Source organism: Cetorhinus maximus, chromosome 23, assembly GCF_964194155.1.
Source record: "Cetorhinus maximus chromosome 23, sCetMax3.hap1.1, whole genome shotgun sequence".
NCBI lineage: Eukaryota > Metazoa > Chordata > Chondrichthyes > Lamniformes > Cetorhinidae > Cetorhinus > Cetorhinus maximus.
The window spans coordinates 9,401,050-9,426,439 of record NC_135901.1 but is presented as its reverse complement, the minus strand read 5'-3'; the positions used below and the strand labels follow the sequence as shown (position 1 = coordinate 9,426,439).

The window sequence follows — 25,390 nt, the reverse complement described above, 5'->3', positions numbered from 1 at the left end:
TCCGTATGACTCTTCTTCAGACCGTATGGTCGTCTTCAGTCATACGGACTCGAAACGTCAACTCTGTTTCTCTCTCCACAGATACTGTCAGACCTGCTGAGTTTTTCCAACATTTTCTGTTTTTATTTCAGATTTTCAGCATCCACAATATTTTGCTTTTATTTCACTTAACTTCTCTCCTCTTTCTCTCAGATACCGAGTCACTTAATCTCTCTGTTTCAGAGAGCACCTAAGCTCACTTAGGTTATTTCTCAGAGAGAGAGAAAAAAATTAACACACTTAACCTCACTTAGCCTCTCTTCTCTGTCTGAGGCAGTGCTCAACGTACAGAGAGTCATTCCCCTCTCTCTCTGTTTCACTCTCTCACTCTCAGACAGGCCTCGTTTCACTTTAACTCTCCTATTTTCTGATAACTGTTTTTGGGCAAAATTATTCATTTTATATAATTTCCCCTTATTTCTCCCAAGGATAACCATCAGCTTGTTTCCCCCTTCAGTGAATATGGTAAAACCCCAAATAAGCTCATATGTTTAAATCTTTAAATTGGGAATGGAGGTGAATGTAATGCTGAGACTGGCAGCAATCTGTGTGGTTCTTTTTGATGCTGTCAGAGTGAGTCACCCTCACAGGCAGGAAGACTGTTCTCGGAGATAACATGAAACTAACACCTGCTGTTTCATTCTCAGGAAACACAACTTCCTGTTTCTCTGCTGCTGGTTCCTAACCACACATCTCACTTCTGAGCAGAAAATAAATCCAGGGGCTACAGTCGGGTAAGAACATCTGTCAAGGCGGCCTATATCTGGCCAGAGAGTCAGGGCAGAGTCACACAGATTACATTGCGGTGACATTTACAAATAAGCCTGTTGTTTCTGTTCAGAGTCTCCATTCCCGGACATATGTGGCCGTGTCTGTGGATCAGTAACTGAGTTCCCTCTGCTCTCCATAGCCAGGAACTGATAGCCTGCTCCTTTCCATTTTATATCATTCTCTCATATCATTCTGTATTCCTTGCTTCCTCTATTTCTCAGCTTTATCTCTCACCACCTCATCTTTCTGTTTTTCTAAGTGTCTCAGTTTTTCTCTCAGTTTATGTCTCTCCTTTCCACTATATCTCTCTCGATGTCAGTGTGTTCCTGTTTAATTGAGATGTTCAATATCATGAAGGGTTTTTTGATTGATTAAAGAAGGAAAAATGGCGAAAGGCAGAAAATGCTGGAAAAATTCAGCAGGTCTGGCAGCATCTGTGGACAGAGAAACAGATTTAAGGTTTCCAGTCCAACATCACTCTTCTTTTGAGCAGGAAAAACAGGGGTTGTCCTTCTTAGATCAGAAAAGCTTAGGGGGAAATTTAATGGAGATGTTCAAAATGAGGAAGGATTGGTAATAATGTCGAAAGGGAGAAACTGTTTCCAGGAGCAGGAAGGTTTGTAATCAGAGGACTCAGAGATTTAAGATATTTGACAACAGACCCGGAGGGAGTGATAAGGAGAACATTTTTACGCAGTGATTTGATGTGACCTGGAATGCACATACTGACAGGGGTTTGGAAGCAGATATGTTAGCAATTTTCAAAGGGAATTGGATCAATACTCGAAGAGGGAATAATTGGCAGAGTTGTAGTGAATGGGACTAATTGGATGGTTCACTCATCTTTATGACATTCTGAATTTTCCTCTCCTGAGGTTTTAACATTTGATCTTTTCAATCATAATGTGTCTCAAACAGAAGATTTAAAACGTTGGTTTCGACGAGCTGTCAAATCTGTTTCCTGTGTGTCTGTGTAACTCGGGAACTGCAGGCAAGGGTGAGAAGGAACCGGTTCTTTTCAGTTCCTCTAACAGATGCACCATTGTCACCTCAGATACCAGAAATCTCTGGAGTTCCCCATGTCGTCATTACCCTCCCCTTGGGTATAACAGCTCTCAGTCAGGTGGAGTCAGTCACACGTATCTCTGTCATGATATTTCCACTCCTATTTTATCACACACCTCCCTGTGACACTCACTATAACACAGCCACCCAAATATCATTGCTTCCTTACACCTTGTCCTCCTATTACAATCGAATCTTTATTCGGCCTCTTGTCTCCCTTAATGTAAGATTACCTGTAGTTAAAGCCACCTCTGTTATTAAGAACTGGAATTGGCCTTTGTGATTATTTTTACACCAGACTCTAGTCGGTCTCGCGTGCTGCTGTCATAACTCCCTTCACAAACCCAAAGAGGAAGAGGTTGTTTTTTAATGAGTGGGCGGACACCTCAAACCTGCAATCATGTCCCAGAAATCCCTGCCTTGCTGGATGGAGCAACTGCCCAGAATTGTCCCGTCTGTCATTCCCTTCACTCCTTCTGAGTCTAAGAAAATAGCCAGCAAAAGAACAGAGACTCCCATTTATAATGACACCAGGCGCATCAGTTTAGATGATGTGGTTGGGTCTCTGGAGAGGGCTTGAACCCACATCCTTCTGACTTTGGGTGAGAGTGCCACCAATTAGTCAATGTTGGCGTCAGTTCATATTCCAATAGACCGTGTCTGTGTTATTACACTCAACCCATCCCATTCACATTGCATTGATCCTTGGCTCTGTTATTAGGGATTAGGCAACACATTGATATCATATTATATCAATAGACCATGACTCGCTCGCACTGCTATATGAGACCCAATCTTTGGTTTTGGTGCACTAGGTACTGACTGTATTATCATCACATTGGATCCAATGATGAATTCACTAACACACTGCAGCCTGACTCTTATTATTGGAACAAACACTGTATTTGTTACACTCAAAGAGAGCCAAACCTTTGCTGTTCTTCCTTCGGGCCCCATCTGCACTCTTACTGTATCAGACCGTGTGTGTCATTGTTACACTTATACTCTGCCACTGTTATTATCAGAAAATAACCTGCCTTTTATTTCATTTCTGGTGTCCAATTTTATTATTATCATTGGAAATATTTTTCCTGCCAGTTTTAAATTGGAACCTGTTTCCGGTATTTGATTGTCACATTTCCATGTTTTTAACTTGATTATTTAGTCTCTATGTGAATTTCCTCATATAAGTCACACTGCAATTCAGCCTTTGGTCTGAAAACTTGTTTCTTCAATAAAATACCGTTATTATAGCTCACAGTATAGGATCATAAGCTCAGAATTACCACTTGGCAGGGTACAGGAGGGTAAACAGACTGGGATTGAACCTCACCATCACACAGCACCTTCACGAAAGAAACGGAGAAAAATCTGAGTGTTGCATCCCTGTTGATGTTGTTGGGCCATATTCTACCACCTGAAGCATTCTGGGTAGCATCATCTGCCACTGTCTTCAGATGGTACAGGGGCTAAAGGAAGGTGTTCAGCTCATCATGTTTGTACCAGCTCATTAGTGGAGCCATCGAATTAGTCCCACTCCTCTGCTCTTTACTCCTAGACTTGGATATTTCTTCTCTTCAACTATTTATTCAATTCTCCCAAGAATGTTGCTATTGAATCTGCTTGCAGCACCCTTTCAGGCAGTGCATTCCAGATCACAAAAACACACTGCTTAAAAAAGATGTTCTGAAATCTGTGTCCTCTGATTAGCTATTTTTCTGCCACTGGAGACCCTTCCTCTTTCTTTAGTTTGTCAAAGCCGTTCATGATTTTGAAAACTGCTATTGCATCTTTTTTCTTTCAGACTGCTGCAGTCCATGTGGTGTCAGTTCTGGGCATTTTAAGAGTCAACCATATTGCTGTGGGTCTGGAGTCATATGCAGGCCAGACCAGGTGAGGATGGCAGATTTCCTTCTCTAAAGAAACCAGATGGGTTTCTATGACATTTGATAAGGACTTCATGGTCATCATGAGATTTGGTGGGATTCGAACCCAGTCTCCAGAGCATTTTCCTGGGTCTTTGGATTACTAGTCCAGTGACAATACCACAATGCCACCACCTCCATTTTTGACCCTTTGCTCCAAGGAAAACAATCCCCGTTTCTCCAGTCTCTCCATATAACTGAAGCCTCTTATCCTTGGTACCATTCTAGTAAATCACCTCTAAGGCTTTGAAATCCTGTTTAAAGTGTGATGCTCAGAAATGAATATGGCACTCCAACTGAGGCCTAACAATTGGTTTATAAAATCAGTATTAACTCATTTAACATAAACACACTCAAAATAAATTGTTGAAAATCTGCACTAAGATATCACATGGAGGAGTTCACAGGAGGCTGTTAACTGCTGCTGCAATTGCGTAACCGACATCCGATCCGCAGATAAAGAAGATAACATTGTGGTTATCCATTGACAATCCCTCATGTCAGGGATGATTCTTTCTTGTCGATGACTGGGCGGAAGTGAGATGTCAGTGTTAGCTGTGGGTTCACAAACGACTAATGAGCCCTATTTTAGCCTTGCAGGCTCTCCCAACAGTGAGGACATGGGAAACAAAAACAGAATTACCTGGAAAATCTCAGCAGGTCTGGCAGCATCGGCGGAGAAGAATAAAGTTGACGTTTCGAGTCCTTCATGACCCTTCAGCAGAACTGTTGAAGGGTCATGGGGACTCGAAACGTCAACTTTATTCTTCTCCACCGATGCTGCCAGACCTGCTGAGTTTTTCCAGGTAATTCTGTATTTGTTTTGGATTTCCAGCATCCGCAGTTTTTTGTTTTTTATCAGTGAGGACATGGGGGTTGTCAGCCTGTGGAGTTGGTGGTGGATTGTTGACACGAGCAGCTGCCCTCGCTGTTTGTCTCTCTCAGTGGCTGCTCTTGTTGATTGAAACGTTTTTGGATGATGAATCACCATTTTGGAGGTGATTGGGAATCTGCTTCCCAAGTGTTTATGTTGATAGAACAGAATGTCATGGAGGCCTTGAGATTGTCTTTGAAAAGTTTCCTTTGGTCCCATGTGAAGGGCCTCCCTGGTGTAGCTCTGAGTACAGCACCTGTTTGTCAATCTGAATTCAAGCATTCTGATGACATGCCCAGACTTAGTGGTTACATTACTGGATTACTAATCGAGAGGGAATAATGATCTGGAGATGTGAGTTCAAATCCCATCACAACAATTAGAGATTTTAAATTCAATTAATTCGATAAATCTGGAATAAAAACCTACTATAAAAGCTGTTATCAGTGATTATGAAACGAATGCATTGTTACAAAAGTCCAACTGGTCCCCTGACATCCTCGAGGAGCGGAAATCTGCCATCCCAGCCTCATCTGGTCTTCAGGTGACTCCAGACCAACAGCAATGTGCTTAATGGTGCATAAGCCACTTGGTCATGTGAAAACCGCTCAGAGAAAGTAAAATTCAATTGGATTGCAGCGGTTTGGGAAGGCAGGTCACCATCACGTTCTCAAGGGCAATTAGGGATGGTAATAAATGCCTGCATTGCCAGTGACACCCACATCCTGTGATGAATGAAAAAAAAGGAGCTGCAGCCTGTTTCCAGGTTTCTCTGTGTCATTGGTGTGTGACAGTATAACTAAAAATACACTACCAGGAATATCCACAAGACGACAATCCTGACAGTTACTCACTGAAAGGATTCACTCAGTCACCCCATCTGCTGAGTTCACATTTGACTGGAGGTATTGGATTCCGCGTCATTGCTGCTGTTTTGGTAAAACTTTGGGGGATTTGCAATTCACCATCAATTCCCTTCTTTTTGGTGGATAATGGAGGTTCTGTGCACTTGGGCTTCTGTATAATTTGGTTGCTAATTTTATTGACTGCCCAACACTCGCCCCAATCCCCACATCGTTGCAAAAAAAAGGATTCACGATTCACCAATTAGGCCATTCGATGGCGAGGACTTTACCCAGCATCGCCTGCGGTGGTGACTGTCCCCTATTCCCCACCAGAGGAGAGCAGTGCGCAGGCGCAGTACCGCCCAGTGTTTGGAGCATGCACCATAATGGCGATGCGGAGTCTTTTGTCTGTCTTATCTTCAAGCTGGTAAGGAAATGAAAACACGGAGAGATCGATGGAGGCGGCGGGAGGACGGGGAGGATTTCTAAACATCTTGTAAAGGCTCCAAACCTCGAATAAGACCCTGAGATACTCCCGTTTGCAGCCCGGTTCTTTTTTCCGAACAAGCTCAAATTAACGGCCGCCATTTTGGTTGAGCGGGGAGCAGAGCGCATGCACAAACGTCATGGTGACACAACAGGGAGTGGGCGGGGCTGCAGGGATGAATCTGTTCTCAACTGGGTCCCAGTGCCCGGGATTTGTAGTTTTGGGCAGCGCGTCAGTCTTCTATGGTCTTGCCTGTCCCCTGGTGGCCAGGGCCAGCGTGGATGCAGTGTCCATCCATATGGTTGATGCCTTCTACAAACAGTGGGCCCCTCAGCTTGCAGAGTGTCTCATAGTCACTGCAATTAACATTGTGGTTTAATTGTGAAAATTCCATTTGCTTTTTTGCCTTTTGGGGCTCCTTTTAGTTTGATTTAGATCACTTGTTTGGAAGAACAGAGAGAGAAAACTAGAAACTAGAATTGTCTGTTTTGAATTTCTAACATGAACTTATAGCGATACTGACACTGTCAACTCTTTCTGCAGGATATTAGAAGGAGATGATTTGCATAGAAAACTAACCAAACATCAAATCAACACCTCTCAGAGTCAGTCGATTCATCAGGACCTGAATATCATCAGCCTTTGAATGTGGAAGGAGAAATGTTTCTCTGATCTGTCTGTGGGAAAAGATTACAAACATCAGTGTGACCAGAAAAGCACCGAGACACACACACACCCGAGTAACAGTGTTCCAGTGCACTGACTGTGGAAAGAGCTTTAACCAGTTACACAGCCTGAAAAAACATCACACCATTCACAGCAGGGAGAAACTGTACATGTGTTCTGTGTGTGGACAAGTTTGCAACAGATCTTCCAACCTGGAGAGACATAAGGACACCCACACCATTGAGAAACCGTGGAAATGTGGGGATTGTGGGAAGAGATTCAGTTTTCCATCCCAGCTGGAAACTCACCGACGCAGTCACACTGGGGAGAGACCGTTCACCTGTTCTGTGTGTGGAAAGGAATTCACTAAGTCATCCAGCCTGGGGTCACACCGGAGAGTTCATAGTGACGAGAGGCCTTTTAAATGCTTTTACTGTGGAGATTGCTTTAAAACCTCTCCTGATCTAATTAAACACCAGCTTGTTCACACTGACAAGAGACCATTCAGTTGCTCTCACTGTGAGAAGAGATTCAGACAATCATCTCACCTTATTCAACATCAGCGAGTTCACACTGGGGAAAGGATATTCACCTGCTCCGTGTGTGGGAAGCGATTCACTCAGTCATCCAATCTCCAGACACACCAACGCACTCACAGTGGGGAGAGGCCATTCACCTGCTCCGAATGTGGGAAGGGATTCAACCGACCATCCAACTTGTTGAGACACCAGCAGGTTCATGTGTGACTGCAGGGGTTGGATGCTGCTGCTAATCACATGTTTTGTTTATTTCTGCTGAAGGTAATAACTCCTATCACTGGGCCAGAGTTTAAAGTTCTTTGCAGGCAAGTGCTGTGCCGGGACTGCAGCAAGTAGGAGTTTCTGGAGAATATTGTGATCCTGAACCATCATATCTGTGGTGAGTGTCTGTAGCTCAGGAAACCTGGGCTCAGGGTTATTGAGCTGCAGTCTGAGCTGCAGACATCAGGGCCATCACGGAGGGGGAGAGTCAGCTGGACACTTTCTTTCAGGAAGCAGTCACAGCCCCAAGGTTCAAGAGAAATTTACAGTTAGTCAATGGTCAGGATATATCAGAATATGTCAAGGAAATCAGTTTTAGCATCTGTGGTCTTAATTTCTCTGGGTTAAGAGGAGAAAAACTGACATCTGGACTTAGTGTGTGTCAGTCAAGGCACCTTTCCCTTCTTTAAGACGCTGGAACATTGATTCTGATGTTATCAGTGAAATTAACTGATCTGAGAAATTGAAAGGATTCTCGTTACAGCACATCAGGGATTTCAACCTAATTTCGACTTTGGGACAATCAGAATACTTGGTAATAGACAAGACACTGAAAGGCTTGAAGGGATGACTCTGAAGAAGAATCATATGGACTCGAAATGTTAACTCTGTTTTTTTTAACTCTCCACAGATGCTGTTAGACCTGCTGAGTTTTTCCAACATTTTATGGTTTTGTTGCCCTTGAACTGAGTCGCTTATCACACCATAAGAAGTTAAGAGTCATCCACATTGCTGTGGGTCTGGAATCACATGTAGGCCAGATCAGGTAAGGGCAGCAGGTTTCCTTCCCTGAAGGGCAGTGGTTAACCAGATGGGATTTTACAACAATGGTTTCATGGTCATCATTATTGAGATTAGCTTTTCAATTCCAGATTATTACTTGAATTCAAATTCCACTGGGATTTGAACCCTTGTCCCCCAGATCATTAGCTTGGGATTCTGGATCACTAGTTTAGTGATATTTCCACTATGCCACCATATCCCCCTCCCTGCCCCATGCCACACACAAATAAATTATTGATTAATTTATTTCAAGTTTAATGAGAAAATGATTAGACCTACCCTGTACCTATGTCTAACCCATTGGAAATCTGTGATGTTATTGGATTCAAACAAACCCATTCGCTCCTCCTCAGCTCCACAGTGAGTGAGACAGGGAAAAGCAGAAAAGCAGCAATATTCCGGCCCCGCACTCTCCAATCGCCCGCTGCCAGCAGAAAGTGGCGACTGCAGCTTCAATCAGTGGGTTAGTGCCCATCCCTGGGATACAAGATACTCCAACCCAGGTCAAACCTCCCAATACACCCAGCACCAGCTCAGGGAAATGCAGGTAGATTATATCCCGGTCACTGAACCTCCAAGCAGCATTTACAGAATACCCGAGTGAGTGTGTCACAAATAAAAACAACTTTCTAAATATTTTCACTGCAAAACTCCTTCCTTTTTAAAAGTTGACTGTTGTGAATCTGAATATGAGCACCATGGGATTTGTGTTACCGACTGACTTGTTTTCCATTGTTTGTCCGACAGGTTTGCAACTCAATTTGTGTTGGAGATTGAAGAGAATCTGATCTCAAAATGAGGTCACAAAGCAGGTAAATATTAAATCCAGGAACAAATCCTGAAGAAAATGGATCACAGTGTTTGGAAGGAGATGCAACTAAGAAAGAGAAGCTGTGAATGATTGAATGGAAAGCATCAGCCCCTTGAACTTCTGGCTAGCACAGTCAGTAGTGCATGAGGCCTGTAACCTCAGGTTTGTGGGTTCAAGCCCCACTTTGGGTGCTGTTGCTTTTTCTTTAAACTTTGGTGCTTTCATGGGTGAACCTCAGCTCTCCATTCATCCACTGTGTCACTGTGCTCCAACTGAGTCTTTCTCCATCCTGCTTTGTCTTTATCACAGTTGCTGGTTTATGAAAGCAAACTTCCTCCACTTCACTGGAAATGCTAGAGACCAGTTTGTAGGTGCGGCCTAATGTACAATGAATGATGACACTTTAAAAGTGGCAAGTTTCACTCAAGCCCCGGGACCAACAAAACTGCTCAGAGTCACTGAGTTAGAATGGTCACTCCCTGGGTGCCCAATAGCAGTGGACCCATGTCAAGAATGATCTGATTCATAAGATTAAGGGAGAGAAATTAGCGAACTCCCACTGAAACCTTATTCACATCAAAAACAGTTGGGAAGAGGAAGCATTTCATAGGCTGGGTTTTATTTTCTTTGGAAAGCTGCTGGAATGGTTTGGCTGGGGGTGTCACTAGTTCTGGAACACAAGTCTTCAGAGATTTGATCTGATACGTTGGTTGTGAGATCGCTTACCTCTGGCTATCATAGGCTCCTTCCACTGTTTGGCAAGCAGTCCTGTGTTGTAGGTTCACCAAGCTGACATTCCGATATGGCTTGTGCTGCTCCTGACCTGCTGTCCTGCACTCTTCATTGAACCAGGCTTGATCGCCTGGTTTGATGTAATTGTGGAGTGAGGGATATGCTGGGCCATGAGTTTACAGACTGTGGTTGAATACAATTCTGCTGCTGCTGATGGCTCGCACTGCCTCATGGGTTCCCAGTCTTGAGTTGCTAGATCTCTTCTGAATCTATCCCATTTAGCACAGTGGCAGTGCCACACAACATGATGGAGAGAATTGTCAATGTGAAGGTGGGACTCTGACTCCACAAGGGCCTTGTGGGGTCATTCCTATCAATACTATCGTGGACAGATGCATCTGTGACAGGTAGAATGGTGAGAATAAGTTCAAGGATTTTCCCTCTTGTTGGTTCCCTCACCAGTTGTCACAGCCCCAGTCTGATAGAGCTGGAGGCAGCAGGTTATTAAACCCTGGAGGAACTGCCAGACCCAGGTATAAATTAGTGTTCTTCTACTGCATGGCGTGTTGCTGTTTCGAAACACCTTCAAATCACAGTTGTATTCTGAGGACAAGGAAAGGCTATGATAGAGGAATCCACACAGACATTCCTCTTTTCCCCCCACCCTCCAATTTCACACTGACACATCTTACTCCTCCTTCCCTCTAACTTCATGCTATCACTTTCCTGCTCTCACCACGGTTCCAGCTCCTGCCATTTCAGTGCCTCCACCATTACTTATTGCCTTGTTGATGTGTTTGAAGTGACTGAGTGTTTTTGCACATTATGGGAAGCAATTCCTGGACACAGTGCGGAGCTGTGTTTAATCACTTGATACAACAACAACAGGATGCAGATGTGAGGAGCTTCAAATGGCAGGGAGAGGCCAGGAGCTGCGCTGAGGGGGCTGGGGGATGATGGGGAGTGGGAGTTCTTGTTGCTGGTGAGGACCAACTGGCAATTGTGCTTCGTCTATGTGGACTCGACACCCATGCTCATGGCCATGAACTTTGGGACAATTTTTGCGCTTCCTTGGTTTCGATTAAAAAAAACATTTTCCCATATAAACCTAATGTGATGGTTAATGTTTCAAATGGGACTCACTAAGAAGGAATACATCTTGCATGAATTGTACTCAATAATCAATCCCCACCCCCCAAAATAGTGTTAAATATCAGGCTGCATGACATATTTCACATCGTTACCAGCTTTTGTAACAAAATCTGAATAGTTGGGTGGACACAGATGGGAAGTGGATTATGAAAAAAGATATTGAAGACAACAGTGATTAAAAACAGAAGTGAGAAAAAACAATGGGGTCAGATGAATGCTGGAGCTGTAGAAAAAAAATTGAGAAACAAACACTGGTTATTAAGGTTTTTGAATAAATTAGTCTGGGAGACAACCAGCTTCAAGACATTTGATTAAAGTAAATGTATGTGATAGAACAAATATGAAATGCGCAGCTATTCCCTATGTGTTATATTCACAGCAGATCTACCAAAGCACAGATCATACTGAGCCAGATTATCTGCTGTTTTACAACCATAGGAATGTTATACAATGTGATGAACCATTTAACAGAGACACGGATTTATGTTGCTAAAATGTGTGCGTTTCCATTTTTATTGTATGGAAATTGTGTTTTTGTAAAGGTGTTATATAAATGCAGATTTTTGTTATTGTTGACTGTTTGGAGTGATTCCATTGCCATTTGAGATGGAAACTCTTGTGTAGTCGCACCAGGGGGAGGATTTTCAGAGCTGACAGGACATGGCAGCAAAGCCACATTGTGACAGACCATTCAGATAATTTACACGTGTGAAAGGATTGACTGAATTTTCCCACCTGGTGGAGAGAGGCTTTTTAAACGTTGTGTTTGTGGGCAGCGATTCAGTTGTTCTTCCCGCCTGCTGGGGCACCAGTAAGTTCATATGTGACTGTAGGGGTTGGATTCTGCTGTTATTGCTGCTCTTTGGAGATTCTCTATTTTCCACTAAATCCCATTCTCCTTTCTGCTAGATAATGGAGGGTCCGCGCAGTTGGGTTTCAGAATCACAGAATCTCTCAGTGCAGAAGAGACCCTTCGGCCCATCGAGTCTGCACCGACATGTGAGAAACACCTGACTTACCTACCTAATCCCATTTACCAGCACTTGGCCCATAGCCTTGAATGTTATGATGTGCCAAGTGCTCATCCAGGTACTTTTTAAAGGATGTGAGGCAACCTCCACCACCCTCCCAGGCAGCGCATTCCAGACCGTCACCACCCTCTGGGTAAAAAGATTTTTCTTCACATCCCCCCTAAACCTCCTGCCCCTCACCTTGAACTTATGCCCCCTTGTGACTAACCCTTCAACTAAGGGGAACAGCTGCTCCCTATCCACCCTGTCCATGTCCCTCATAATCTTGTACACCTTGATCAGGTCACCCCTCAGGCTTCTCTGCTCCAACGAAAACAACCCAAGTCTATCCAACCTCTCTTCATAACTTAAAAAACCAGGGCAACATCCTGGTGAATCTCCTCTGCACCCCCTCTAGTGCAATCATATCCTTCCTCTAATGTGGCGACCAAAACTGCACACACTACTCCAGCTGTGGCCTCACCAAGGTTCTATACAACTCCAACATGATTTCCCTACTTTTGTAACCTATGCCTCGATTGATAAAGGCAAGTGTCCCAAATGCCTTTTTCACCACCACGCTAACATGCCCCTCCGCCCTCAGAGATCCATGGACACACACGCCAAGGTCCCTTTGTTCTTCAGAACTTCCAATGTCATGCTATTCATTGAATACTTCCTTGTCAAATTACTCCTTCCAAAGTGTATCACCTCACACTTTTCAGGGTTAAATTTCATCTGCCACTTATCTACCCATTTGACCATCCCGTCTATTTCTTCCTGTAGCCCAAGACATTCAACCTCACTGTTGACCACCCGGCCAATCTTTGTGTCATCCGCAAACTTACTAATCCTACCCCCTACATAGTCATCTATGTCGTTTATATAAATGACGAATAATAGGGGACCAAGCACAGATCCCTGTGGTACGCCACTGGACACTGGCTTCCAGTCACTAAAGCATCCTTCTGTCATCACCCTCTGCTTCCTACAAGCCAAAACCTTGTCAAAGGCTTTGCTGAAATCCATATAAACTACATCAACTGCACTACCCTCATCTGCACACTTGGTTACCTCTTCAAAAAATTCAATCAAATTTGTTAGGCATGACCTCCCTCTGACAAAGCTATGCTGACTAACCCTGATCAAACCTTGCCTATCCAAGTGGCGAAAGATTCTCTCCTTCAGAATTTTCTGCAATAGTTTCAATATAATATAACGATATAATTTGTTTCCTACGTTTATTATTTGATCTTCCTGCCCCAGTCTCCGTACCACACCAGGAAAACAAATCGCGATACAATAATTTGTACTTTCAATGGCGACGCCTTCACCCATCATCCCCCGCGGTGGGGAATATCCCCTATCCACATCACAGGAAAGCAGTACGCAGGCGCAGTGGGGAAAAAAACATTGGAGCATGCGCATAGCGAGAAATGGCAATGGAGAGACGGTTGTTTGTCGGATCCGGATCGGTAAGGGGAAAAGTAGGGGGACGGAGGAAGCGATGGATCCGGTGGGTAGGCCGAAAGGGTTCGTAAACATGTTGCGTAATCCGCAAAACCCCGAAAAAGACCTTGGCGTTCCCACTTTTGCACGGAGCCAGGACGGCAGTTTTGTTCCGATTGCAGCCCCGAGGTAACGGTCGCCATCTTTATTGTGGGCGGGGCGCATGCGCGGCCGCCATCTTTCTTGTCGGCATTTTTTGAAATGTTCCCAATGACAGACTGAGGACAATTGTCCATCGAGCTGCTTCACACTTTGAATTACAATGTGTAATTGATGAGGCAAATCAACGATATATGTCCAAGGCAGTGACAATAATTATGCCTTTAGCATAATTTTCCAAGGCATTTCACAGAAATATTACAAAGTAACGTTTGACACTGAGCCACATGAGCCATATTAGGGCAGGAGACCAAAAGCTTTGTCAAAGAGGTAGGTTTTATGGAGTATTTTAAAGAAAAAGAGTGAGGCGTAAAGCTGTGGCCTAGGTAACTGAAGGAACAGTCACTGATGGTGGAGCGATTAAAATCGGGAATGCTCAAGTGGCTGGAATTAGATCAGTGTAGAGATCCTGGCGAGGGGGCGGCGAAGGTTGTGGCTGGAGGAGAATACAGAGATCGGGATCATCACAACCATGGAGGAAAATATGAGAATTTTAAAGTTTTGGTGCTTTTAAAATGAGAGCCTTTGTCGATCAGTGAGCACAGGGGTGATGTGTAAACAAGACTGAGTGTGAGTAAGCACATGGATAGCAGAGTTTTGGATGACCTCAAGATTCTGGGGGTGGGAGGATGGAGTTGAATGTTGGAGGCCGGTTGGGTATGCATTAGGATAATTTAGACTACAGGTAACAAATGAATGGATGACGCTTTCAACAGCAGATAAACTGAGACTAGGGCGGAGTCGGGTGATGTTACTGAGACGCAAATAGGCGGTCTTGGTGTTGATGCGGATATGTGGCTGTAAGCTCATCTCGCGATTCTGAACAGTGTGATTCAGCCTCAGGCAGTTGCCAAGGAGAGGGAGAGAGTCAGTGGTTAGGGAGTGGAATTTGTAGTAGGCACTGAAGGCAATAATGTGAGCATTGGTAGCTCAGCCAGCATTTACTGCCTATCCCTAATTGCCCTTGAGAAGGTGGTGGTGAGCTGCCTTCTTGAACTGCTGCAGTCCATGTGGTGTAGGTACACCCACAGTGCTGTTAGGAAGGGAGTTCCAGGATTTTGACCCAGTGGCAGGGAAGGAATATTTAAATGGAGGAGATTTCTGCTCATCCAGTGCTGGATGTCAGACAAATCTGCACGGTGTGAGACTCGGACTTTTTAAAATTCATTTATGGGCGTTGCAGGCTGGGCCACATTTATTGCCCATCCCTAATTGCCCTTGAGAAAGTGGGAGTGAGCCATCTTCTTGAACCGCTGCAGTACCTGGAGGGAAGCTTGGAGGTGATGGTGTTCACATACACCTGCTCCCCTCATCCTTTTAGTTAGTGGAGGTTGAGGATTTGAGAGATTCTGTCGAAGTTCTAGTCGAGCTGTAGATATATAAAATCCCTCTCTTTCACTCTCTGCCTCCTCTTTGTCTTGGTGGCAGGTTTCCTTCCCTGAAGGACATTAGTGAACCAGTTGGGTTGTTATGACAATCCAGCAGCTTTCATGGTCACTTTTGCTAGTGTCAGCTCCACAAATTACCAGATTCATTTATCTCAATTTCACAACTTGCCTTTGTGTTTTTGTGGGTTCTCTCTCACTCCCATTTTTTCTGTTTTAAATCAACTTCACAGAGTATTAGAGGGGGAGGATTTGCAGTTGGGAAACTCAAAGCAAGTATCACATCAGGATCTGATGGAGTCGCTCAATTTATCGTAACCTGAATGTCATCAGATTTTGAACGTGGAAGGAAAAAGCACCGTTTACAGTGGGGACAAACAGTGGAAATGTGGGAAATGTGAGGAGAGGTTCAGTTACCCGTCTGAGCTGGAAGCTCATCGACGCATTCACACTGGGGAGAGGCCGTTCACCTGCTCCGAATTTGGAAAGGGATTCACTCGGCTATCCGACCTGCTGACACACCAGTGAATTCACACTGGGGAGAGACCTTTCAAATGTCCAGACTGTGGGAAATACTACAGAAGTTCTGGGGACCTGATGTACCATCAATGTCTTCAAACTGTTGAGAGACCGTTCAGGTGCTCTCACTGTGGTACTGGGTTCAGGGGATCGTTTCAACTCATTGTACACCAGCGAATTAAGTAGTGAGAGGCCATTCACCTGCTATGTGTGTGGGAAGAGATTCACTCCATTGTCTCATGTGCTGAGACATGAGAGAGTTCATACTGGGGAGAGACCTTTTAAATGTCCAGACTGTGAGAAGTGCTATAAAAGCTCTGGGGAACTGATGTCCCATCAACGTGTTCACACTGATGAGAGACCATTCAGGTGCTCTCACTGCGGGACTGGGTTCATTCGATTGTCTGAACTAACCGCACACCAGCGAATTCACACTGGTGAGAGGCCGTTCAGGTGCTCCCACTGTGGGACTGGATTGAAGCACTCATCTCAACTCACTTTATCTACCTCATGTAAACCTGTCATAAACTTGTACCTCTCTATAAATCTCCCCTCAATCTCGTTTGCTCCAAGGAGAACAACCCCAGTTTCTCCAACCTAACCTTGCAACTAAAATTCCTCATCCCTGGAACCATCCTAGTAAACCTCCTCTGCACTCTCTCAAGGACCCTCACATCCTTCATAATGTGTGGTGACCACTGGTTTGTACAGACCCAGATGTTCTGTGTTCGTGTCTGTGATGTCATCACACACTGACAATTGCTCAGTGACATCACCCCGCTCCCCGGGTATTTCCTCAACTGGGAGATTTTTTTCTGACTCCAGTGCTTCTGATATCTTTCCAGCTGCAGGCTCCAGCAGAAGATTTTAAAATTGAAAACCGAAATTGTTCACTTGTCGGCTTAGTTAACCATTCATCTAGAATTTAGAGCTTTTAGTGCTGTGCTGTGTTGTCTGTAAGGGGTTCCATGGCTCTTGGACTGGTGGATCTAATCCATGTCCTTCCACTGCCCTGTTTCACCTCTGCCCTCCCTGATCACCTCTTTGCTGTTGTCTAACTTCCTCTGTCTCTGGGTGTGTTTGAGCTGTGTTTAGTATTTTACTGTTACTTCTGCAACCGTGTCTAAATGAGGTTTCCACCATTGTTCATCCCTCGACCTTGTGCTGCCGACTTACCAGTTTTATCTTCCTGCAGCATCTTACAGTCAGGAATTGTTTTTCCGGTGCGATTGTACATTTCTCTCATGTTTCAGAACTTATATTAACCATCAAATTCTGCATCATTGTAATTCCGTGTAATTTATTTTGCACAACCTGAAATGTTAACCTTGTTTCTCTCTTCATACATTCCAGCAGATATTACCAATCCCCAGTTACCTGTGGAGATGATGATGTTTGACCTTCTTGAACCGCTGCAGTCCGTGTGGTGAAGGTGCTCCCACAGTGCTCTTAGGTAAGGAGTTACAGGTTATTCACCAGTGATGATGAAGGAACGGTGATATATGTCCAAGTCAATGACAAAAGTGTGATATAAATACAAATTAATGTAATAAAATATTCCAAGACATTTCACAGAAATGTTACACAGCAAAATTTGACAATGAGCCTCATGAGCAGACATGAATTCAGGTGACCAAACGTTTGTTCAGAGGTAGGTTTTAAGGAGCACCTTAAAGGAGGAAACTGAGATAGGGAGTTGGAGAGGTTTAAGGAGGAATTTAAAACCCTTGTGGTCTTGGCAACTGAAACAGCGGCCACCAGTGGTGGGGTGATTAATATCAGGAATATTAAAGAGGCCAACGGTAGATAAACAAATGTTTCAGGGGGTTCTGTGGGTGGAGGAGATTACAGAGATAGGGATGATCGATCGCAGCCAGGGAGGAAATCCATTGAGTGGAGGGTTGTGTGGGTATTATGACACAGCCAATGGTAAATGCTGAGATGTTCAAATCCCGGAAGGAAACTTGAACAACTGTCATAGCCCATTTTTGCAATTTGTGTGTTTCGAGATGCAGGCTTTGAATTCAGTAGTAATAAGACCACTGAGTCTCAGGTTTTTTATAAAACTAAATTAGACATTTATTAACACAAGAAAGATTGTAAGCACATACATATGTCTACAAAATTACTGCTATAAAAACTACAAAAATCCCCTAATTAACCTGACTCTCAGTTACACCTCACTTAAGGCAACAGTAAAACACAGATTTAAACAAGCAATGGGCCTAGTGCTGGAAAATGGGATTAGAATAATTAGGTACTTGTTTGACTGGCGCAGACTCAATGGGCCGAAGGGCCTTTTTCTCTGCTGTAGACCTCTATGACCCCTGGCAAAGCACTCCCTGGACAGTCACATTCAAAATGAGTTTCTTTCAGCACTGGGCTCTTGCGTACGGACTTGATGGAGGCTTTAGATCTTAGAATCCCTCTCCTTTTACCAACAGCCTTCTCTTCCTTTATACATATTTTCCTCTTTAAATGCAAATTCTCATTGTCACTAGCTTTTTTAAAATTTTTAATCTTCTGTCAATAAGACTCTTTCATAATACCCACTTTGCTAGTAAGCTTTGAAAAAATAAGCATATTGTTTCTGAGTTACACCTGGTTAGGTGTAATATTTCACTCACTCTTTTGAATGGTCTATTTAAAAATGCAAATTGGCCCTTTTACATCTCACTTTCTATTTCTCTATGTTTATCTAATTACCATTTCAAATCTACTTCTCTCCTATACATCAAAGCCTCTAGACCAGCTGGTTTTAATCCAATTAAGACACACATACATAGATACAGACACCACTAAACTCTATTTTTAAAAATTTTCAATAACATTATGGGCATTATTATATCTTCTTGACATCCCCCTCCTTATCAAAAATGAACTCCCATAATTCTAAAAGACAGCTTTTTTATTAACCCAACTTACACTATCTCCTATACTTAACTATATACTTACACTATTACATTACCAGTTGCATTCATTAACATAATATATATGCAAATCCTTGGTATCAGCAGAAATCATTCCAGTTCAGTGTCCAGGTGTTAAAATGTCCAATATTCCCTTTATGTTTCAAACACTTGATAATGCATCTGCAATCAGATTCTCTCACCTAGTGACATGTATTATCTGTAGATTAAATGGTTGCATTAATAAACTCCACCTGAATAGCCTGGCACTTTTGTCTTGAAATTTGTCCCGAAACTTGACTTTCACATCCTTTGGAGCCACCTTACCATGTCCAATAGTATGGTCTAGATATGTACCTTGCACTTTTTCAAATTCACTTCTAGTCAAGCTCATCACCAAATTAGCTTCTTGTAATCGAGTAAATAACTCTTCCAGATGCTGTAACTGCTCCTCCCGTGTCTGACTGAAAACTATTAAGTCATCAATATAAACCGCACAATTGCTTAGACCTGCAAATACATTTTTTTGTCAGTATTTGAAATGTCACAGGTGCATTCTTCATGCCACTGGCATGACTTTAAACTGATATAGTCCATTTGGCGTCACAAAAGCCGATATCTCCTTTGCTCTCTCCGAAAGCGGTACTTGCCAATATCCTTTTAGCAAGTCAATCTTTGTGATAAATTTTGATTGTCCCACTTTCTCAATACAACCCTCTAACCTTAGGATATGAATCTGCTTTTGTCACCGTATTCTCCTTTCGATAGTCCACACACAGTCTCTGTGTTCCATCCAGTTTCGGTACCAGTACTATAGGCGAGCTCCAGTTACTGCAACTAGACTCAATGATATCATTTTGAAGCATGAAGTCAATTTCTTTCTGTACTTGTAATAACTTTGCCAGATTTAATCTATAAGGATGTTGCCTCCTCGAAGATGAAACTTCTACAGAGACATCATATATGGCTAAATCTATCCTCCCCGACTTATTTCCACAAATAGCTTTTTATGACTGCAATAGCTTTTCCAAATCATTTTGACACTTGTCTGGAAGGGAACTCAATATTACGTTTAAGCTTTCAAGTTCCCCATAGTATCCAATTTGACTAGAGGAAAATCAATGTCAGTGTTCTGCATTCCTACCTCTTTCTCATCATTTACCACCACGAATACCTCTTTTTGTTTCTCTTCCCTGTCAAAGTACTTTTTAAGCATATTTACATGACTCACCATCTGCTTTCTTCTATCTGGAGCATTTGTTGAATAATTAATTCACTCAATTTCTTTTCAATCCTGTAAGGCCCACTAAACCTTGCCTTTAACAAGTCACTCAGTACTTGTAACAGAACTAACACTTTGTCTCCGGCAATAAAATTCTGAGCTGTAGTCTTCCTGTGTGAATAACATTCTGGGATACATTTTGCCTCTGTTTCTGAGAAAGCTGTCTGATATAACTATTTTAATTGCAAATCTTTTGCTGCAACTCAATTAATTGCCTTGAGTTAAACACTTCAGTTGAACTGTCCTCTGCTGTGTCTTTACGAACAATGTTATCAAACACAGTGCCTGCTCATTGTATTTCAATACCTTCTTCATGCCTTTGAACTGCTTATCCTTTTTGTTTCTCTTGCTTCAACCTGTGTGCCTGTGAATTCGTTATCACACAACCTGGAAACAATCCAGGATGCTCCCCTTGTAACACCTCTATTGAAAACACTTCTGCAGGCTGCTGACCTACCATTGGCATCACCCACATTTGTGATCCAGCTATATCATTACCCAGAATAAATTGAACCCCTGCAATGGGCAATTTTTCCACCACCCCAACAGTCACTTCGTCAGTTTTCCACTTACTCTTCAAATTTATCTTCCACAATGGAATAGGTTTAGCATCTCCATGAACCCCAATTATTATCACCTGTTCCTGCAATACTTCCTCTGCACAACAACTATCACTATCCCACAACATTAAGGATTGACTAGCCCCGTGTCTCTTAAAATTTAACATCTTTACCTACTCCACCCTTTACACATGGAAAGACTTTCCCTTCACACACAAAGTCTTTAAACATTTCTGCAACCTGCTCCTCAGAATTCTCTTGGGTAAGCTCAACACATTCCCACTTCTTTACCTATCACTGATTCTCCCTGTTTTACTTGTACACAAACCACTGGTTTATCCTGTGCCTGAGCCTCAGAACACACAGTACTTTTACTTCCAAAACTTTCCTGCACCTGAATGATTCCAACAAATTCTGCAATTTCCAACATACTGACTTTGTGTGTCCTTCTTTATTACAATGAAAACACCTCAACTTTCAAATGTCACTTCTACCCTCAACACCTTCCTTTTTATTCTGAGAAAAGACTTCCTGGGAATTTCCAGCTACTCCTCTTCCCTGACTACCCATCTTCTTTTCACCTTCCCACTTTTTATCCGTTTCCAATTTGAAAGGGTGACAAAAAAAGGTTTAGCTCTATGAACTAACTCACAATCATCAGCTGTCTCTGCTGCTTGTCTTACCGTTTGAACCCTCTGTTCCTCCACATTTGTTCTCACTACCAAAGGGATTGAATCTTTAAATTCTTCCAAAATAATTACTTCTCTAAGCACTGCATATGTTGTCTCTATTTTTAATGCCCGTATCCACTGTTCAAAATTACTTTGTTTTACTCTTTCAAATTCGATATGTTTGCCCACGCTGTTTTCTCATATTCCTAAATTTCTGCCTGTATGCCTCAGGAACCAACTCATATGCACTCAAAATAGCCTTTTTTACCACATCATAATTCACCGACATTTTTGATAACGAAGCATATACCTCATGTGTTCTACACACCAACCTGGATTGTAACAGCAATGTCCACTTCTCCTTGACCATTTCACCAGTTTAGCTATCTTCTCAAATGAAATAAAGAATGCTTCAATATCTTTTTCCTCAAACTTTGGAAGAACTTGTACAATTTAAACATCTCCCCACCGGGTTTTAGGTTACAGGTTTTTTCCTCATCAGAATCTGAGGTCTCTTTTTTTAACTTCCAGCCTTTTAAGCCGATATTCTCTGTCTCTTTCCTTAGTTCACTCTTTCATTGCTAACTTTTCCCTCTGGAGATCAAGTTTTTGCATTTCTATTTCTTTTTGAAATAATCTGTCTTTTTCCCTTTCTTTTTCTGCTGCCTCTAGTTCCAGTTTTTTATTCATGTCCTTTGCTTGTTCAAGTTCAAGGTTCTTCAGTTCAAACTGAAGTTGCACCACCTCTATCTGTGACTCACTGATGCCAGGTGTCACTTCCAACTTCAAATGCTGTGCTATCACTTCAACTATATCTGCTTTCCTAGCCCCCACCGGTAACCCCAATTGCAAGTTATCCACCAACTCTGTTAACTTATTCTTGGATACTTTCTGTAACCCAGTCAGAGTTATATCTTCTACTTCCATAAAGATTTAGCCATGGATACAGGCATTTTTGCAGTCTCATCACTTCAAAAATACCTCACACCCATTCCTGAATTCAAAGTGCTTCTCGTACTCGTAATCTAAAAATCACCAATCAGAAAAATCAAGGAATTACAAATATATCCCTCAAAGAGCCCCCAATTATTATGACACAGCCAATGGTAAATGCTGAGTTGTTCAAATCCCAGAGGGAAACTTGAAACAACTGCCATAACCCATTTATGCAATTTGTATGTTTCGAGATGCAGTCTTTGAATTCAGTAGTGATAAGACCACAGAGTCTCAAGAGGTTTTTTATAAAACTAAATTAAACATTTAATAATACAAGAAAGATTGTAAGCACATACATATGTCTACAAAATTACTACTATAATAACTACAAAAATCCCCTAATTAATCTGATTGTCAGTTACACCCCAGTTTAGGCAACAGTAAAACAGATTTAAACAGATCCCTGGCAAAGCACTCCCTGGACAGTCACATTCAATATGAGTTTCTTTCAGCACTGGGTCCTTGCAGACAGGCTTAGAGGCTGGAGGCTTTAGATCTTAGAATCCCTCCTCCTTTTACCAACAGCCTTCTCTTCCTTTATATATATTTTCCTCTTTGAGTGCAAATTTGCATTGTCACTCGGTTTTTTTTAACTTTAAACCTACTAACAATAAAACCCTTTCATAATACTCACTTTACTCGTAAGCTTTGAAAAAAATAAAGACATTGTTTCTGAGCTTCACCTGGTTAGGTGTAATATTTCACCTCTTTTGAAAGGTCTACTTAAGAACGCAAATTGGCCCCTTTACATCTCACCTTCTATGTTTATCTAATTACCATTTCAAACCAATTTATCTTCTCTACATCAAAGCCTCTAGACCAGCTGGCTTTAGTCCAATTAAGACACACACACTTAGACACAGACACCACTAAACTCTATTTTTTAAAGAATTTCCAATAACATTATAGGCATTATTATACCATCTTGACAGCGGGTGGAGTTGACTACAGAGATAGGGATGATCGCAGCCAGGGAGGAAAACAAGGATGAGAATTTTTAAGTTTTGCTGCTTCTTAACCGGGAACCTTTGAAGATCAATGAGCAAAGGGGTGAACGGTGAACAAGACTTGATGCGAGTAAACACACGGGCAGCAGAGTTTTGGATGACCTCAAGATCACAGGGAGGTTGAATGTTGGAAGCCGGCCAGGACTGTGTTAGGATTGTTAAGTCTAGAGGTAACAAAGGAATGGATGATGGTTTCAGCAGAGGATGAGCTGAGACGAGGGTGGAGTTGGACGATGTTACTGAGGTGGAAATTGGCGGTCTTGGTGATGATGTGGATGTGCTTGGAAGCTCATCTTTGGGTGAAATATTTTTCCATGGTTGTGAACAGCCTGGTTCAGCCTCAGGCAGTTACCAGGAAGAGGGATGGAGCCGGTGGCTGGGAATGGAGTTTGTAGTGGGGACTGAAGAAAACGGCTTCAGTCTTCCCAATACTTAAATGGAGAAAATTTCAGCTTATCCAGCACTGGATGTCGTACAAGTCAGGACGGTGTGTGACTTGGAGGGGAACTTGGAGGTGATGGTTTTCACATACACCAGCTACCCTGGTCCTTCTCGGTGGTGGAGGTTGAGGGTTTTGGACATTCCCACACAGTTCTGATCAAGCTGTATATGTATATAAAATCTCTCTCCTTTACCCCCTGTTTTCTTTCTTTATTTCTCTCTTGCTCTCTTTTCATTCAGTTCTATTTCCCAACCTGCCTTTGTGTTTTTGTGGGTTCCCTCTCACTCCATTTTTCGGTTTTAAATCAGTTTCACAGGATATTAGAAGGGGAGGATTTGCAGTCAGAAAACAGCATCTGAAGAAGTCGCCCAATACATTGTAACCTGAACAGCATAGCATTTTGAACATGGAAGGAAAAAGCACTGTTCAAATTGGAGAGAAACCGTGGAAATGTGGGGACTGTGAGGAGAGATTCAGTTACCCGTGTCAGCTGGAAACTCATCGACGCACTCACACTGGGGAAAGACCGTTCACCTGCTCCGTGTGTGGGAAGGGATTCTCTCGATCATCCCAGCTGATTACACACCAGCGAATTCACACCGGGGGGAAACCATTCACCTGCTCTGAGTGTGGGAAGGGATTCACTCAGTTATCCAACCTGCTGAGGCACCAGCGAGTTCACACTGGGGAGAGACCTTTTAAATGCCCAGATTGTGGGAAATGCTATAAAAGTTCATGGGAACTAATGCTCCATCAATGTGTTCACACTGACGAGAGACCATTTAGGTGCTCTCACTGTGGGACTGGGTTCAAGCGATCATCTCACCTCACTGTACACCAGCGAATTCACACTGGCGAGAAACCGTTCACCTGCTACATGTGTGGGAAAGGATTTACTTGTTCAGCCAGCCTGCTGAGACACCAGCGAGTTCACACGGGAGAGAGACCTTTCACCTGCTACATGTGTGGGAAGGGATTCACACAGTTATCCCATGTGCTGACACACCAGCGAGTTCACACGGGAGAGAGACCTTTCACCTGCTACATGTGTGGGAAAGGATTCACTCAGTTATCCCACGTGCTGACACACCAGCGAGTTCATGCTGGGGAGAGACCTTTTAAATGCCCAGACTGAGGGAAGTGCTTTAAATGTTCCAGGGACCTGATGTCCCATCGATGTGTTCACACAGTCGAGAGACTGTTCAGGTGTCCTCACTGCAGGACTGGGTTCAAGCGATCATCTCAACTCAATGTGCACCAGCGAGTACACACTGAGAGAGGCCATTCACCTGCTACTTGTGAGGGAAGGGATTCGGTCAGTTATCCCACGTGCTGAGATACAAGAGAGCTCACACTGAGAGAGGCCATATACCTGCTCCGAGTCTAAGAAGACATTCACTTGGTCATGGACTCTGCTGAGTCACCATCAAGTTTACAAGTGACGACAGTAATTGGATTTTTCTGGTAATCACATCCAGGACTGAACCATGTTCATTGGGGTCTGTTTCTACTGATATTAATAAACTCCAGGCCAGTTAGAGGTATTAATGTTCTGGATATAATAAAAATAAAGCAGCTTTGTGTGAAACACACAGTGTGCCGAGTCTTCTTAATATCTGTAACACAAGTTAAGTGCATCCCTCTCCCGTCTCCTCTGTACTCACCTCCAACCCACCAAGGCTCCTTAGACAGCATCTTCCAAACCCACGACCACTGCCACCTAGAAGGACAAGGGCAGCAGACACCAATGACCACTCCATCCTCCTCCAATGCCTCTCCACTGGTATCCAGCTGGGTGGGACTGCACAGTCCTGATTCCTTCCTTATTGACTTGTAGCCAGAGAATCTCCTGCGGTAGCTGTAATTATTTGAGTTACACTGTTACAAACTCACTCACTCGATAGGTGATCAGGTATCACTGCCCTTTGATATACAAATGTTCCATTATCATGCTCACAGTGACTGTGTTTTACAGACAAGTCCTTCTTACC

General features: G+C 43.1%; 2 protein-coding genes across 3 annotated transcripts; both read left to right on the top strand.

The window, feature by feature from the left end:
* The first annotated feature begins 686 nt into the window (after positions 1 to 686).
* LOC144698221 (uncharacterized) lies at positions 687 to 9,102 on the top strand. Its single transcript, XM_078570201.1, has 3 exons — positions 687 to 773; positions 6,550 to 8,238; positions 9,003 to 9,102. The coding sequence occupies exon 2, from the start codon at positions 6,843 to 6,845 to the stop codon at positions 7,416 to 7,418; it is 576 nt and encodes a 191-aa protein (XP_078426327.1). The 5' UTR covers positions 687 to 773; positions 6,550 to 6,842; the 3' UTR covers positions 7,419 to 8,238; positions 9,003 to 9,102.
* LOC144698201 (uncharacterized) lies at positions 8,583 to 24,984 on the top strand. Of its 2 annotated transcripts, XM_078570169.1 has the most exons (3): positions 8,583 to 9,067; positions 16,886 to 16,985; positions 23,708 to 24,984. In XM_078570169.1, the coding sequence occupies exon 3, from the start codon at positions 23,806 to 23,808 to the stop codon at positions 24,532 to 24,534; it is 729 nt and encodes a 242-aa protein (XP_078426295.1). In that variant the 5' UTR covers positions 8,583 to 9,067; positions 16,886 to 16,985; positions 23,708 to 23,805; the 3' UTR covers positions 24,535 to 24,984. The 2 variants fall into 2 exon arrangements, with proteins under 2 accessions (XP_078426295.1, XP_078426294.1); XM_078570168.1 differs by lacking the exon at positions 8,583 to 9,067 and having other exon boundaries at positions 16,751 to 16,985.
* The last annotated feature ends 406 nt before the right edge of the window (positions 24,985 to 25,390 follow it).